The sequence below is a fragment of the Camelus bactrianus genome, chromosome 12 (assembly GCF_048773025.1).
Source record: "Camelus bactrianus isolate YW-2024 breed Bactrian camel chromosome 12, ASM4877302v1, whole genome shotgun sequence".
In the NCBI taxonomy this organism is placed as follows: domain Eukaryota; kingdom Metazoa; phylum Chordata; class Mammalia; order Artiodactyla; family Camelidae; genus Camelus; species Camelus bactrianus.
This window is the reverse complement of record NC_133550.1, coordinates 43,283,551-43,298,917: the sequence shown is the minus strand read 5'-3', so window position 1 is coordinate 43,298,917 and position 15,367 is coordinate 43,283,551. Positions and strand designations below refer to the sequence as shown.

Sequence of the window (15,367 nt, the reverse complement as noted above, 5' to 3'; positions counted from 1 at the left end):
AGTAAATGATGACAGTAGAAATTATTAAAACATATTCCAGAATATAGTATCTATAGATACAACTCACATAATCAAAAGCTTTTTGGAGTCCTGGATACTTTGAGTGCAAAGGGCCCTGAGACCAAAGAGTTTGAGAGCCACTAGTTTTATACAGTGACTGTAGACTTACTGATGGTGTGAGTTACAGTGCTTATTTTCACACCAAACAGTACCAGAAAAAAATTGCGATAATTTCAATTTCTATGACTGTTGAGTTCAATGAATGGATTTCCCTTTTAACAAATTACCACTTCTTAGTGTTCTATACAACATAATGAAAAGATACATGAAATACACTAATAAAAGCTAAAAAAAAAAAGTACAAACACTAAATAACTTTTACCATGGAGCAAAAGTATCTTTATATGGTTTATTACCTTCTGGTAGATCTTTTTAAAGGGTCTTAGGACACTAACAACTCTAGATTATCATCTCAGTTGGATCTAATACCAGTATCTCCTTAAGCAAATTTGAAAAAGGGCTTGTCACTACATCCTACAAATGAAGTACTCTGAATTCCAAAAAGATATGCCCAGATCTTGTTAGTAAAAACAAAACAAAACAAAACAAAACAAAAACTACACCCGTTGAAAATATTTTCCTTCAGTTTTCTTAGTCTCGGGAAAAAATGTTAAAAGTAAGTTTTTAATCATTTTCTAACTCACTCAACTCTAGGACACCAATTCCCAGTATTCTACAACGACAATTGGGTAAACCAAGCCAAATAATTTAGCTATATGTTGCTAAATATGGTACAACCTCCCTTTTAAGATAAAAGACACACTGACACATCCTCTCACCTACCCATGTGTGCACATATACACATACGTGAGTGCACACACACACACACACAAACATCTTAAAATCTCAGAGGATATATATCAAAATGGTATGCCAGTAATTTCTAAGAACTGAGATTTTCAGTGAATATGATTTCCTTTGAATTGTCATCCCCCCTCCAATTTTTCTACACTAAAATATGTATTATTTAGTGATATTTAAAAAAATAATTTGGCTCCATATTGACAAGAATATTGCCTAAATCCTTTCTTATCTACATTAGTGATTCTCAGCTACAGGCAATCCTCCCTCCCCCTTTCTAGGATACCTAGCAGTGTCTGGAGACATTTTTAGTTTCCTCAACTCAGGAGGTGGTACAATGCAGAGGGCAACAAAAAATGTTCCAGCGCAGTGTCAACAGTGCCCCTTCTGAGAAACCTTGATGTACACTGACCGCAGACAAACTGGCTTATTCTGTGACCAACTACCTCCACTCCCATTCCCCTCCAAAAGTTCTCTCTCACATGAGCTCTAGGAAAACCTTTGAAAGAACTACTTCAAATGATTCTTAAGCCACCTTTTAGTTAGCAAATATTTATTAAACTCTCCATAACTTGAAGGGCAGGAGAACGAAGCTTTACAAACAGAAATATTTTGGTGAATCACTCTTCTGATCTATAAAATATTACATTAAGTGTAATGACCAAAACCCAAGCTAGATTTCCTAGTAGTTACAGAATGTACTGTCAGGAATATCTATTTGAAGTAATTTTTTTAAAGGAGAAGAAGAAATTTAAAAGAGAAATGAGAAAGCCACAGAACAATAAAATCATTTGTAGCTGCAGGTTAAAGCAGAGCTACCACTCTACCATGGATTTTTCCACTGGGCAGAACACTGTGCAGCATAAAAATTTCTAAAATAGCAGGTAAATTACTCAAATCATGTATATAACAATTTAGAAAACCCCAAAATAAAAACCTGTTATTTCACAATAGTGTCCTAAAGAACTTAAAAACCATGATGACACATACTACATCATATGTATGGCTTAGCTCGTTGCCGGACAGAGTATGCGTATATTGGCAGGTTATTTAACCTCTGTACCTCACTGTAAAATGAAGAAGATACTACTTATCTCACAGGGTTACTGAGAAAATTATCTGAGGGGATATACTTAAAGAACTATTAAAAGCACTGTTAGAACAGTGCCTAGTACACAGCAAACAGTCAATAAATGCTGGCCTGCTACTGTTATTATATTAAGTAAGCCAATGAGCTGAACTCAAAAGTCATTTTTTTCCTCCCCAATTTACTTACGTGCATTATCCCCTTCTGGAGGTTGATAAAAAGAAAGGCCCAAAGATACTATGGCTGCAATTTCTAATATAATTAAAGTAACATCTTGTAATGCTTCCCATACTAACTGAAGAAAGGTTTTTGGCTTTTTAGGAGGTATAAAATTCTTTCCAAATACTGCTTCTCTTCTCTCTATATCTGCAGGGTTTCCACTTAAACCTAAAAAAAGAAACAAATCTCAGTGAACAATTTTACTACAAATGAAAATATTTTTTCAAAACACATTCATTCTTTACACTTTAGATTCACTACATTTAGATACAATTTCTAAGACCCTATCAAAGTGGTTTATTTTTGTGCCTAAACTAAGTGTACAGAACTTAAATCACTGAAATACATGTGCAATGCTTTAAGAAAACATTTTAAGTAGATGCTGCAAGGTTAAATTAAGAACTTCCACTTTTCTAACTGCTGGTTTTTAATCATACTATCTTACACCATCTTTTAGAGAACAGAAGTGATATGAGTTTAATGGTTTTACTTAGAATTAAACATTTCTCTGACCTTTACTTATGACATTTTTCCTCCGAAAGCAGGGAAATATATATATTTATTTGATTTACTTACTGCATCTTGGTTAACTTAATCGGTGAAAGTCTTTGATGTTCACTCTTCGCTGAAGAACAATGAAAAGTTCATCTATCACAAGCTCTAAAATTTTTCTTCTAAAAGGTCCGTTACACTTCACTGATAAAAGATTTGCAAGTCACAAAAAAAAAAGGAGACTTGGGATGACTTTTTTTTTTCTTCAAATTTTACTTTTAGGATTTATTTCCAATTGAAGAGGTAGGAAGTGCTACTGACTGACTGTACCTACGGTTACTGTAAAGAAAAAGGTACACTGTAGGATGTGCTATTTATTGCCTGGAGTGTGGAACTAGAAGGCTACAAGGGAAGAGGTTAAGAGAGAGTTGGATGAACATCAAATCTGCCTTTCCTTCATCCTACCAAGCAATTCCTCCTCTAATTTAATCCTGCTGATTCTGTCGAGCCTCAATAAATCCCAACCAGTTAGTGCAAACTACGCACACATTTACATTACTGTGGGGTACGAAAACATGGACAGCAGTGGCAAGCGATGTTTTTCCTTAGTTTAAAAATATACTGAAAAAGGGGACAGAGGTACCAGGATGACGTTTGATTTATCATTATAAATTTAAATTTATAATCATGTAACTTCAACTCTTTATTTTTTGGCAAGAGCTCATTCTATGTGAACACCAAAGGAGGAAGACACAAAAACGGCAGATCACCGGAAGGCACTCAGCTTTAAAGTGTTTTAGCTATTAATCTTGATGTGGAGGCAGGCAGAGTAGGAAACAGAGAACAAAGAAGTTCACTGTTAGAAAAAACAACAAGAAATAAATATACAGATTTTAAAGTAATTATTTTTTATTTATTATTCACTTACTTGTTAAAGGTACCAAAAAGCTTCCAGAGAATGTTTTCACTAGCAACTCTAACAAAGTCAGGTCCATCCTGGGCAGACTGAAAAGCATCTTAGATTTCTGATGACAAAAGTCATTAACTGAAAGCTTCCAAAGAGCTCTAAGCTTTGAGGCAGAGTCAACAGAAAGAAAGGCACTGAAGGACTGCACTGGCTGTGATTGGGGAGAGAGGAAACCTGCGATTTTAACTTAGAATCCACACGCTGTTTCTTCAGACGACAGCAATGCCCCTCAATCTCCTGGCTGCAAACAGTTAACAACGGTCTGTAGTTTAATTGGAGTAGGAGATTCAATGTAGTGAGGTTTTCCACAAAACACAATGTATTTCATTTAAAGAACTGTACTTTTAGATGTTCTGAAATTATGCACTTTCTGCTTTTCAAATTAAGTATCCTTCCTTTTACAAAAGGATATTAGATGGTGGGTAGGCCTATTCTGCCTCATATTTCAATGCCCTTATAGCAAAAATAAAAGGTTGTTATCCTGCCCCGTGTCAGTCTTCAATTTTTTCCAAGAAATACTCTGAGATATTGGTTCTATCAGTTAATAGAGGCTATCATTAATTACATATTAACACCTAAGTTTATAATATAACCACTGTAACTATACAATAATTCATTAAATCTTAACCTGTACTGGTTATAAACAGGCCAATATTGTATGTTAATGCTGAAAAGAACAGCCACAGAGCTAAGGACAGCTTAAAAATGCATCTTGGAGGGAATATGGGAAGTAAAAAAAGGTCACACCCCTATCAAGCCTCAGGATCCAAACTTGCCAAGGTCATTCACAGCCTCCCTTTCTGCTGTCAAATCCAGTGATACCTGCTGCTAAGAAGCCTCCTCTGGGTTCCAGACAGACAGATGAGCTGCCTCTTCAACAGCTCCCCTGAGAGGTCCAACAGACCTCTCGCACTCTGCACGTCCAAACTGGAGTCCTCCCGAGCTTCCCCGTATCCTCTGCGTCACTTTCTGGCATCTCCATCCTTCCAGTTGCTTGAGTGAAGATCTTCATATCATCCTGATGCCGCACTTTCCTCTCACACCCAAATACGTAGTCTCAGCCAGCGCTCATCCCGCTCAGAGGGAGACCTCCGCTCCTGGCTGTGTGGGGCTCACAAGGGATTGGGTCCTCCTCTACCACACACACCCCATCTCCTACCAATCTCCCCCACCACTCCTATTCCCTCCTGCTGCTCCAGTCTTCCCCCACCCCACCTGCTTGTTCCTTGATCATGTCCAGCACACCCCCACCTCATGGCCTTTGCACCTGCAGTTCCCTCTGCCTGGCGTGATCTTTCCCCATTCATTCACGACCTTGCTCCTTCATGTCATTCAGTCCTGCTCAAATGTCACTTGGCCAGGGAGGCCTTCCCTGCCCACCCTGTCTGAAATAGCACCCTCTGGTCCCTCTCTAGTCCCATCCCCTGCTTTATTTTTATCCCTTTGTTCTGTGTTGATCTTTCCAATTAGAATGTAAGCCCCATGGGTTTAGGGACTTGGTTTTGTCACTGCCATCATCCCCCTCCCTGAACCCGTCCCACCACATAGAATGTGGCACATATATACTGAGTCAAAGAGTGAATCAAGCCGATCATGTTGCCATCCTACAATCCTACAGTGTTCCGTCACATCTCTGTGCCTTTGCTCATGCTGCACTTTCTCCTTGGAAGGTGCTTCCTGCTCCTAGTCTGCCTAGAAAACTCTTACTTGTCCCTCAACACCCCACCAAACTGTCGCCAGCTTTGTGAAGTTCCCATGTCCCCAAGCAGAATGATCCAGTCATTCCTTGGTGACCCCAAAGCATCCTGTATGTGCCTCAGTTAATGCCTGAGTCTCATGTGATTTGTCTGTCTGTCTTCTCCAGTAAATAGTGAGCTTCCTGGGAGCAAAAAAAAAAAAAAAAGAAAAAAAAAAAAAAAAGCTTACCCAGAGATTATCATAATTCTTCTCTACAACCCACCACACACAGAAGCACACACCCAGGTCACTGCAACACTAAGGTTGTCTGGTTTTGGAATCAGAAGACCTAGGTGAATCCTGTGCAAATCACTTAATTCCTTTAGGGGTTGAGGAGAAGCACTAATATTTGTTGGTGTAACTTACAAGATTGTTTGGAAGGACCAAAAGAGAAAGCACAAAGGACGCAAATCAAAAACTACAAGGCGATAGTTAATTAAGCTAAGGAAGGGGGAATACAAGTTACAAACTGAACACTACAGGTTTTAATTCCATATTGGGGGCAATTAATTTCTAATATAAAATAATAAACTTACATACTCTAAATATAACGAAGTTAAGAGGTTTGCAACAACAGTCTTTTTGCCACCAGATATTTACTGAGTATCTGTTAATTCCAGGTACTGTTCTACTTGCTGAGGAGCCAGTGTAAATAAGACAAGTCCTACATTCAGCAAGCTTGTATTATACTGGAAGGAGACAAATAAAGAGACAACTAAAGTAATATGAAGAGAAGACTGGCGTTTATTCTAAGTGTAATGGAAACTACTAGAAGGTTTTATAGCAGGGTAGTGATAACTAATCTCATTTAAACTGTGTGAAGGATACACTGAAAAGTATGAGAGTGGAGGAAAAGACCAGTTGGGAGGCTGCTTCCATACAAAGTAAGAGAGGGTGGTGGTTTGCATCTGGGTTTTGGAAGTGGAGGCAGAGTCACTGAATCTGCCACATATCTTGTAAGGAGATGAGACAGAACTTGCTGAAGAGTTGGATGTGGATGAAAGAAAAAGAAGAATAAAGAATGATACCTAAATTTTTTTTTTTTTTGGTCCATGCATTTAGGTGGATGGATGATAGAGACATTTACCAAAACAGAACTGCAGAATTGGGTGGAAAAAGGGAGGCATGGAGTTAATGGCTCTGCGTTAGAGATTTAAACACGAGAGGACCATTAAATAAATAAATGTAAATGTCTAGTGAACAGCTCATTATTCATATTCAGAACTCAGGGAGAGACCTGAGCCAGACAATCCTCAATATACAGATGAGTCTAGATCCAGGGGCCTGATGAGAGCTCCTGTAAAGCTACAGCAAGTTGACAAGAAGAGAGTAGGGCTGAGGCGAGAGCCTTGGAGCACTCCAAATTGGATGGGCAGCTAGGGGTCTTTAAACGCCAAAGGCAACTGAGAAGAAACGGGGACACACACATACACACAGCTTTGTGCAGTACTACAGAAAGGGAGAATCTGAAAAAAGATAATGTGACTGATTATATCAAATGGTGTTACAAAGGACGAATAAAATGAAGACAGAGAATGGATAACTGGCTTTGCTAGATGGAGGTGGATGACCTTAATGAGGAATCTTCCAGTGAAGGTGTGGAAGAAAGTCTGATTAGAAGGAATCAGACAGAGAACGAGAATGAGTGGAAGCAATAAGGATAGATAACTTCTTCCTAGAGTGTGATGCAGTGGAGAGAAATAAAGCAGTTAATGGTCAATTAAAATGGCTAAATAAAACCCATTTTTTAAAAAAGTAACAGATATTAAGGCAAGTTATTTAGCAATGGAAACGAACAACTGGAGAAGACCACACTGGTGATACAGGACACACAGGCTAACTCATCCAAGTAAAGGCTTTGAAGAAGCCAGACGAAATGGAATCCAGGGTGTGGGTGTTAGCCTGTTACAGGTGTAGGAAGGGGCTTCCCCCTTGAGGAGGGGGAAAGCAAAGTTTGTGGGGAAGAGAAAGATAAGCTGTTGGAGCTGGTAATGAAACTCCACAGTCCTAGTTTTAAAAACAGAGGAGATATCATATCAAATCGTTGAGAATAACTTATAAATAAATATGATGAGAAACCTTCTGCCTAGTCCTGAGGGCTCAGCTGACTGTGGGGTGGCAGCAATGAGGCCAAGGGCATGCGTGGCATTGATCTCTTTATGGCCCAGTTGGCTTCACACACACACACACACACACACACACACACACACACACACACACACACACACACAAACATATTCAAAAACCATCAAAAGCAGCCTCAGAAAAATATGCTTTTGGGGTCTGGAGCCACCATACTATGAAGAGCTAATAGCTCATGAGTATTGTCTTTGCATCTGAAAGGGACAGATTATGGGATAAAATGCAAATTCTATTAATTGTGGGATGTTTTACCAAAAAAATGTAGGCATTCTAACTGCTGGGGCTAATAAGATCATGCATCAATTTAGAAAATGAAGAGGGGAGAGTACTGCAACACAGAAAGCAGGTGGATTTAACAGAAACTCATGTCTAAGTATACAGCACATCCCACAGTTTTATCAAACTCTATACCTGAAATCATGTCAGAGTGTGTGCGTGTGTGTGGGTAATGGTAGCAGCCAGACTGACTTCTCTAAGTGAGGGCCACAGGGAAACATGCAGATCACAAAGTATGTGAAAATTTATGTTTGTGTACATTCTTATTGAAAAATAGACTAATACTTTCATCAGCTTCTCAATTTCAAAAGAGGAGGAGAGAGAGGGAGACTCCTTTCAAACTTAAGAACTGCTGTCTAACGTCAAACGTAGGCCTTCATTCCTGAATGCCAACCATGGGCCGGATACTGTGACAGGCATAAACACACACAGAGAAATGAGTCTGACTGGATGCCTTTCTCTCGCACTTGCCTTCAAGGAACTCATAGTTTGGTGGGAAAGCCTGACAAGTAATCCGTTAATCACAACCCAGTGGTTAAGCATTATGATGGGGGTGGTGAGGATGTCAATGAAAGTCAACAAAGGGAACTGGAATCCAAATTTAGGGGGTTGGGGTAGATAAGGGAATTCTAAGACACCTAACTTTAGATCTTAAGAATGATTTAGAGATGCAGTCACAGGAAGGGTGAGGTAGAGTGTTTTAGGTGAAGACATCAGTATGTAATAGGACCAGAAACAAGAGTGAGCTTGGCACAACCATATATAAGAAAATAGAAAATTCTGCCATGCTTCAAACACTGAGGAGTAGAGTTGGAAAGGAGATAAGATGAGAGAGGTGAGCCAGAGCTGGACCCCACAGAGATTTGAAAACCTAAGTGAGAGGTCTGAACTTCCTCCTGAGGGCAATGCGAAACCACTGTCAGCTTTAAGCAGGAAAGGGGCAGGCAGCATGAAGGGAGACAGGAAAAGACAGCAGTTAGTATGTTGTTACCTGAATTATGCAAGAAAAACCCAGCGGCCTCACCCAGGGTGGTGAGGAGGCAGAGAAGCAGATTCCCTTGAGTGAAGAGACAGTGAAGAGTTAGAATTTCCATGTCTTGTCGACCCAGTGAGTGAGAACAGGTGGAAGATTCCTTCCAGGTCAAGACTACCAGAAAGGTGGATGACAGTTTCATTGGAAAGAGGGAAAAAGGAAGTATGCTTTCAGAAGGGAAAGTTTGGAGAGGTTGAGAAAATGAAGATGTCTAAAAGCACTTAAGCTTTCAGGTCCAAAGTCTGGGAGAAAAACCTGGGCGGAAGCTATAGATGTTGGAGTCAGCTGTGAAGTCTTAGAAGTGGAGGGCATCACCCAGGGAGACGAAGAGGAGAGGGCACAGATGATCAGAAACCTGAGGCCGGCCAACATCCAAAGGAAAGCACAGGAGGCTGACAAATCTGGCAAGATAGGAAGAAAGAAAATCTTCAGAGCATAAAGTTATAAAAGCAGAGGAGAATGCTTTGAGAAGGAAACATGTCTATTGTACTCAGAAAACTGAACTCAAAAAAACTAAAGACATGCTACTTCAGGCTCTACCAAGTACAACTTTAAAAAATAATATATATGCTACAAAGTTTGAGAGGAAGTAGTCAGTGTTACAGTTATGTTAAAAAAAACTCATAAGCAATGAAAACTGGTGACCTGAGGAGGTAGTTAACTAAATGTTTAGTTCTCTACTTCAGCAGTAACAAATTTCTAGGACACGGTCACACAGGGCCATCAACAGAAAATGCTCATTGGTAACTCTATACAAGTATGAAAACACACGTGGCTGGCACACCATGGCTGTGCAAATCCTGCCGAATGTCTGAAAGGGCTGTGTCAAGCTGTATGACCAAACATACATGAGGGCATCACAACATTCTTGCAGCAGTCTATAAGTCACTAATGATTTATCCTGGGCAAAAGGCCGACTTCTTTGGAGTTAAAATGTATTTGCAGGTGTGAAAGTCAGTTTTATTATATTACACCATGAAGACATGGTCAAAGCAGACTATTACTAACAGCCTTACTACTAGCAAATGCAAATGTAGACTGCCACCCGAAACATAATGAGATACCAGTCAGCCAGGGACAACTACTGTTGATTCTACCCTGCTTCCTACCACACACGACTTTTGTTTCTCTTTACCACTGTTTCCTTTTCTCATTTTCTTTTTTTCTCTTCTACCTAATTTTAGCAACTACCACTTAAAAAACTTGGTGTCTCATTTGCTTTCTTGCCCTTTACAAATCTACAAAGCCCTGCCTCTTACAGAGTATCACTTCATACCTGTGTTTAATTTTTATGAATTCATTTTATCCTTTGCTAAATACAGCAGTATGAATAAGAAACATGACACCAGGGGCTAGAGATCTATAGTCTATAATCTTATTATTAGTCTATTCTACCATCCAATATAAAATATAATATAGATAACATAGGAAAACACATTAAAATGGAAAAGATACCGAAAGCTAGTATAAAAATAAAAAAATCTATAAGTATGGTCTAGAATAGGAATAAGGAAGTTCACATATGAAAACAGTAATACAGAAGAAAAAAACTGTAATGGTAACTTTATGCAGTAAGGATATTATACGGTTATTCTGGTATAAAAGTACATCTTGGATTCTAAGGACTGTAAGACAGGTGCTTGTTCACTAATAGATAAAACTAAAAATATGAAGCAACATGTCTCAATTCCAGTTAACCCTCAAATTTATACTTCTAATTCTTTTAAGAATAATGATAATTAATCAGAACCACTAGGAAGTTGTTAATATGAAAATCACATCTGGCTCAAAACACTGCCTATTGATCAGTACATGTCCAGTATGCTTCAAATCAAGTTAAAGGCCTATTCTGCTAGAAAACAAGCAATAAATTAGCAGACCAAATGAGGAAGCACACAACACAACTTCCTGAATAGGGCACATTTTAAACACCGACTGATAAACTGAACCTTAAATTCCATTTTTTTTCATTATGTGATTTCCTGCCATCAGAAAGTACTACTGAGAAGAGAGAACACAGGTACTTCTTTCTCACTATCGCAAACTCTTTTGCAAGCCGGAGGAGATGAACTTTTACAACAGGCAGTCCACTACAGTAGTTAAAAGTATGCTCTCTGTTGCTAGAATGTCTAGGTTTGAATTCCTGCTCTGGGCTTAAGAGCTGTGAGACTTCCGCTAAGTTGCTTAACCTTTTTGTGCTGTGAGTTCTTTGGCTGTAAAATAGGATAAAACTGTTGTGAGGATAAAATAAGTTAGTATTTGTAAGCGCTAACAATCAATCTAGCACAGAAAGCATTATTTAAACCTTACCTATCATATTTGTTGTTGCTGCTCTTGAGAACCGTCTTAAATCGTTTCTCCACACTTATGGAGCAATCTAACATCGACATCCCCAATATTTCTGATTTTCCTTCTCTTAGGCATGTATCACTAGCACACTATACACATTTCACTTATCTGTCTTGTGAACTTGTCTCCCCTATGTAAAAATAAGATGGGTAATTTTGTTTTATTTATGAATGTACGCCTGGAGTCTAGAAAAGTGCCAACCAGATAGGAGATACTGGTGAATACAATCCCAGCGATTTTAAAACACACATCTTCTTACATTTTATTAATATCTCTGAAATTGGAATGTAATTTAATTATACACTTAACAATGTTCTTACAATTAAAACTGTCAATACTAATTCTGTTTTGGGGGGATATATAAAATATATGATAATTAACAACCTAGATCTAATGAAAGACTGTGTCAATGAATTAATGAATGAATGAAAGAACTAAAAAGGGACAGATAAACTTCAATTTTACCAGCTAAAATTCACGTACTTTGAAGAATCATTTTAATCTCAGTTTTCCTGACTATATGCAGGTTATACTAACAAAAGACTACTTCTTGACTAGAATATTTCACTTGGGCATACAAACTCCTAGCTGCTATCTCCAGTGATGAGTCATTTGTTATCATCTGCCTAGTTGATAAAGGACAAAACATTCATTAGCTTTCTGTGTGAAATATTGCTAAATTAAACTAACAGTATTCCTTTGGAAATAACATTCCTGTGAAGGCTGCTGTTTTTATTTATTCCTACAATAACCATAAATACAAACAATGCTTAAAATGACTTTTTCACTTTTTTAAAAAGTGTTTCAAAATGACAAACTGTTCATAAACAGTGAAGACAAAAGTTTGTACAAATTTTGACAAAAAGAAGTTCACAACACTAGAAAGATGATAAGCAAGAATCTTTTAAGAATAAAAGAGGGGAAAAGGTGCATATACTTATTTAGTAGCACAAAACAGCAATGATACACACAAAATTTTATGTGTTAAGTATTTCTAGAGATTATCCACAACTTCCACTTAGGGTAAAAGAGGCACCTAACCATCCCCTCCCCAAATTTTAAAAACTACTGGACTAGGTGCAAAATTTTCAATTAACTTAATAAACTTCACTAATCAAACCAAAATCAATGTAAGGAGTACTGCCCAAAATAACAGCACAAAAGAAACTGCAGGGCAAACTAAAGAGAAACCATATCTGTAAGAATAAAGAACACACCCATGGAGAGGTTTTTAGCTACGAGAAGACAAAAATTCTCATTAACTAACAGCAAAGAAATACAAAGACATGGTCAGGGGAAGCACAGTTTAAATAGAGATTTCAAAGTGAAGTTCAATATCAAACAAACTATGTTATGTTGAAGGTTTTTTAATGTTGATGTTTTCCTATTATTTTGGTGATCAAGAAACAGTCAACAATTAGGTTTTAGATTAAATGTAGTAAGTACAAATGGTTGAATTAATGAATCCACCTATTGAGAGCAGCATACTAATATACAAATTTCTAACATTACATAAAGTTACCTAAAATCTTACAGTAGATTTAACAAACAAGCTCCAGATCTTGTTAAATTACTACCGATTGAAGTCCATAGGTCTGTCCTGATTTCCTGAATTAAAACAGCAGGGATTTGGCTCTTAAAATGGTACAGTATATTGAAGGTGTAACCGAGAAGTTCATGCTTCTAGTGGTTTTGACTTGCGGAAAAGATCGACAATCTGGAAGACTTTACAGAAAACAACATACTCCAAGAGGTCTGAGGAAGCCCTTTTAGGGTATGTGTGAATACTGACACTGGCCGCCTCAGGATCATACTATCTTAGAAAAATTAAAGTAACCACCTACCATTAACATAGTGAGCAATTCACACAGAATTATATAAAGATCTTAAAGAATCTTTTAGTGTGATTTAAAATTCTTTAACAACTTTGGAAATAACTTTTTGCTATTACCTTAAAATTTATCACAAGTAGTGGCATGGCCTAAGATGTTTCAGGAAAAAATGTTAAAGAAAACACTGAAGCACAATTTCTCTCGAAGTAGCTTTGGGACATATACTAATATCCTTTAAACTTTAACATTAATAATTTCACATCCTTACTAAAACATACTGTAATCACCAAACATTCATCTTCACATATCCTTCCCTACTCTTTTGCAATTTGGAAATGCCTTCCCAAAACTTCCCAACTTAATGTTATATTCAGCATGATCAATGATAAATAAAAGGTTATCCTTTTAAACCATTTCAAAGACCATAATGCAATTAAATTATAATGAATTTTCCTTTCTTGAGCCTCAAAAAGAAATATACTAAAAATTCCAAGAATTATGAAACCAAAAAATTCTCTAAACAGAGGGAAACTGGACATAATTCTAAGACTGAAAACTATTTTTAATCAAAGGCAATGTCTGCTAATCTAGACTATTCCATTTGGTTTGGTACCTTCTGAACTGATTGCTAACAGTTCAGGTTAAAAAAAAAAAAAACTTGGTCAGCTACTGGCAGCGAAAACTATTTTAAGCTGCCTGGCAAAATGAAGGGTAGTGAACAGAGTTTATTTCCACTGAATCTCTTGGGAACTACCAAGCCTGGTTCCACCCTCTACAGCTCAAGTGGGAAGAAAATCATGCTAATGTAAACAAGCAGCCATAATATGTACAAGAGTATAAAAATTTCCTCCCACCAACTCAAAATATATAAATAAATTTGCAAAACTGTTTCTTGATCTAAGGTTACTTTGCACCAATCTGATAGTCAACTCATCTTTACTTCCACAAAAATCATGGCATAACCAAAAAACAGCCAAGACAACACAAGCATGCTTATTTATAAGCCAATTACAGTATGCACTGTACAAAGTACTAAAAATGAATGTAATAAAACTCACCTTCATTGGGAGATGTTTTTAATCTGGAGCAAATTCCATAGACGTCTCCATAGCTTTCCTGTATTTTTCGTAACGCGTCTGTAGACCTGAGCTCCATGAGAGCCCGCAGCTCTGCAAGTGTAATTCCAAAGTCTCCATCATGATTAGCTTCCTTCAAAGAGTTTTTCACTCCACTATATGCAACTGAGTTGTTTGCCATGTCGCCCATTACAAGTATAATTTATTAGGAGGAAAATGTTTCCCAGAAGACTCTAATTTTCACTTATTTCCAAGATGAAAATCTTTTAAATATGAAAATCTTTCTGAAATGAAACACTCATTGTATGACTTTCTTAAGGAGCATCAGCAGTATTTCCTGGGGAAGTATCTTGACCTTTGGCCCATGACTAGTTGCTTCATATCAGTCATGAGATGAACACATCTGTAAGAAGGAAATACTTAAAGTTAGTAAAATCCATCTTAGAGTATTATGCATATAAGCATATTTTCTAAGTGTCATCAGCAGCTGTTCAAAGCGTATCATTTAATTGCCAAAACATTTTTAACTGTAGTCTCATGCCCTTAAAATGTTTTGCATGATAAAAAGTCAAAGTGTAACTTCTAAATAAAACTGTGTATCAAAAGACATTAGATTTCACCATTATTAAATGAAATGGTATTTCACATGACCGATCAGTATTATTAATAGTTATCATTAAGCACTTATGTTCCAAGCACTACACTAGCTGCTTTAAATTCATTCTCTCATTTAATCATCACAATTTAATCCCATGCAGTGTTATTACTACTGACTCTACTGAGAAGAATAAGCCTTAGAGAAACCAAGGAGTTTTTACACAGCTAACAAATGCCTGATATAAATGAGTTGGGATGTCTCCAAGCAGCCTGTGTTCCTCTGAATACACTATCGTCTCTCTCCAAACCTTTCATACAGAATAGCCCCTGAAAGGGCAAAAAACACAACAAACCTTCTCATTCGCTTTCCTGCAATTCTCCTTGGCCACTCTGATGCCAGCATCTTTCGGCGTCCCACAACTATCTTTCACCATGATTTCTGTCACATGTCACCACCTCAGGCCTTCCTTGACAAGCTATCTAAAGAAATTCTCCACCCTTGAGTCACTTTGTACTGTGACTCATTTTCTTTTCTTTGCCGGCTCTCAGTATTGTCTGAAATGATCTTGTTTATGTATTGATTGATTTGTTGTCTCCCTCCACCTACAATATTAGTTATAAAGACAGGGCGTGAGTTTGTCCATTTCTGTATCCTGAGAACCTAGAACTGTGCTAGACCCATGGTAGACATTCAATTCG

At 37.6% G+C, this 15,367-nt stretch overlaps 1 protein-coding gene across 4 annotated transcripts in view; it reads right to left on the bottom strand.

Annotated features, from left to right (window-relative positions):
* ATP2B1 (ATPase plasma membrane Ca2+ transporting 1) overlaps nt 1–15,367 on the bottom strand; it is a 115,599-nt gene that overhangs the window by 47,033 nt on the left and 53,199 nt on the right. For all 4 annotated transcript variants that reach the window (XM_074375308.1, XM_074375311.1, XM_074375309.1 and 1 more), the window contains exons 2-3: nt 14,054–14,474; nt 2,138–2,335 (exon numbers count right to left, since the gene is read on the bottom strand). In XM_074375308.1, coding sequence (XP_074231409.1) covers nt 2,138–2,335; nt 14,054–14,261 — 406 coding nt within the window. In that variant the 5' untranslated portion in view covers nt 14,262–14,474. The remainder of the gene's footprint in view (nt 1–2,137; nt 2,336–14,053; nt 14,475–15,367) is intronic.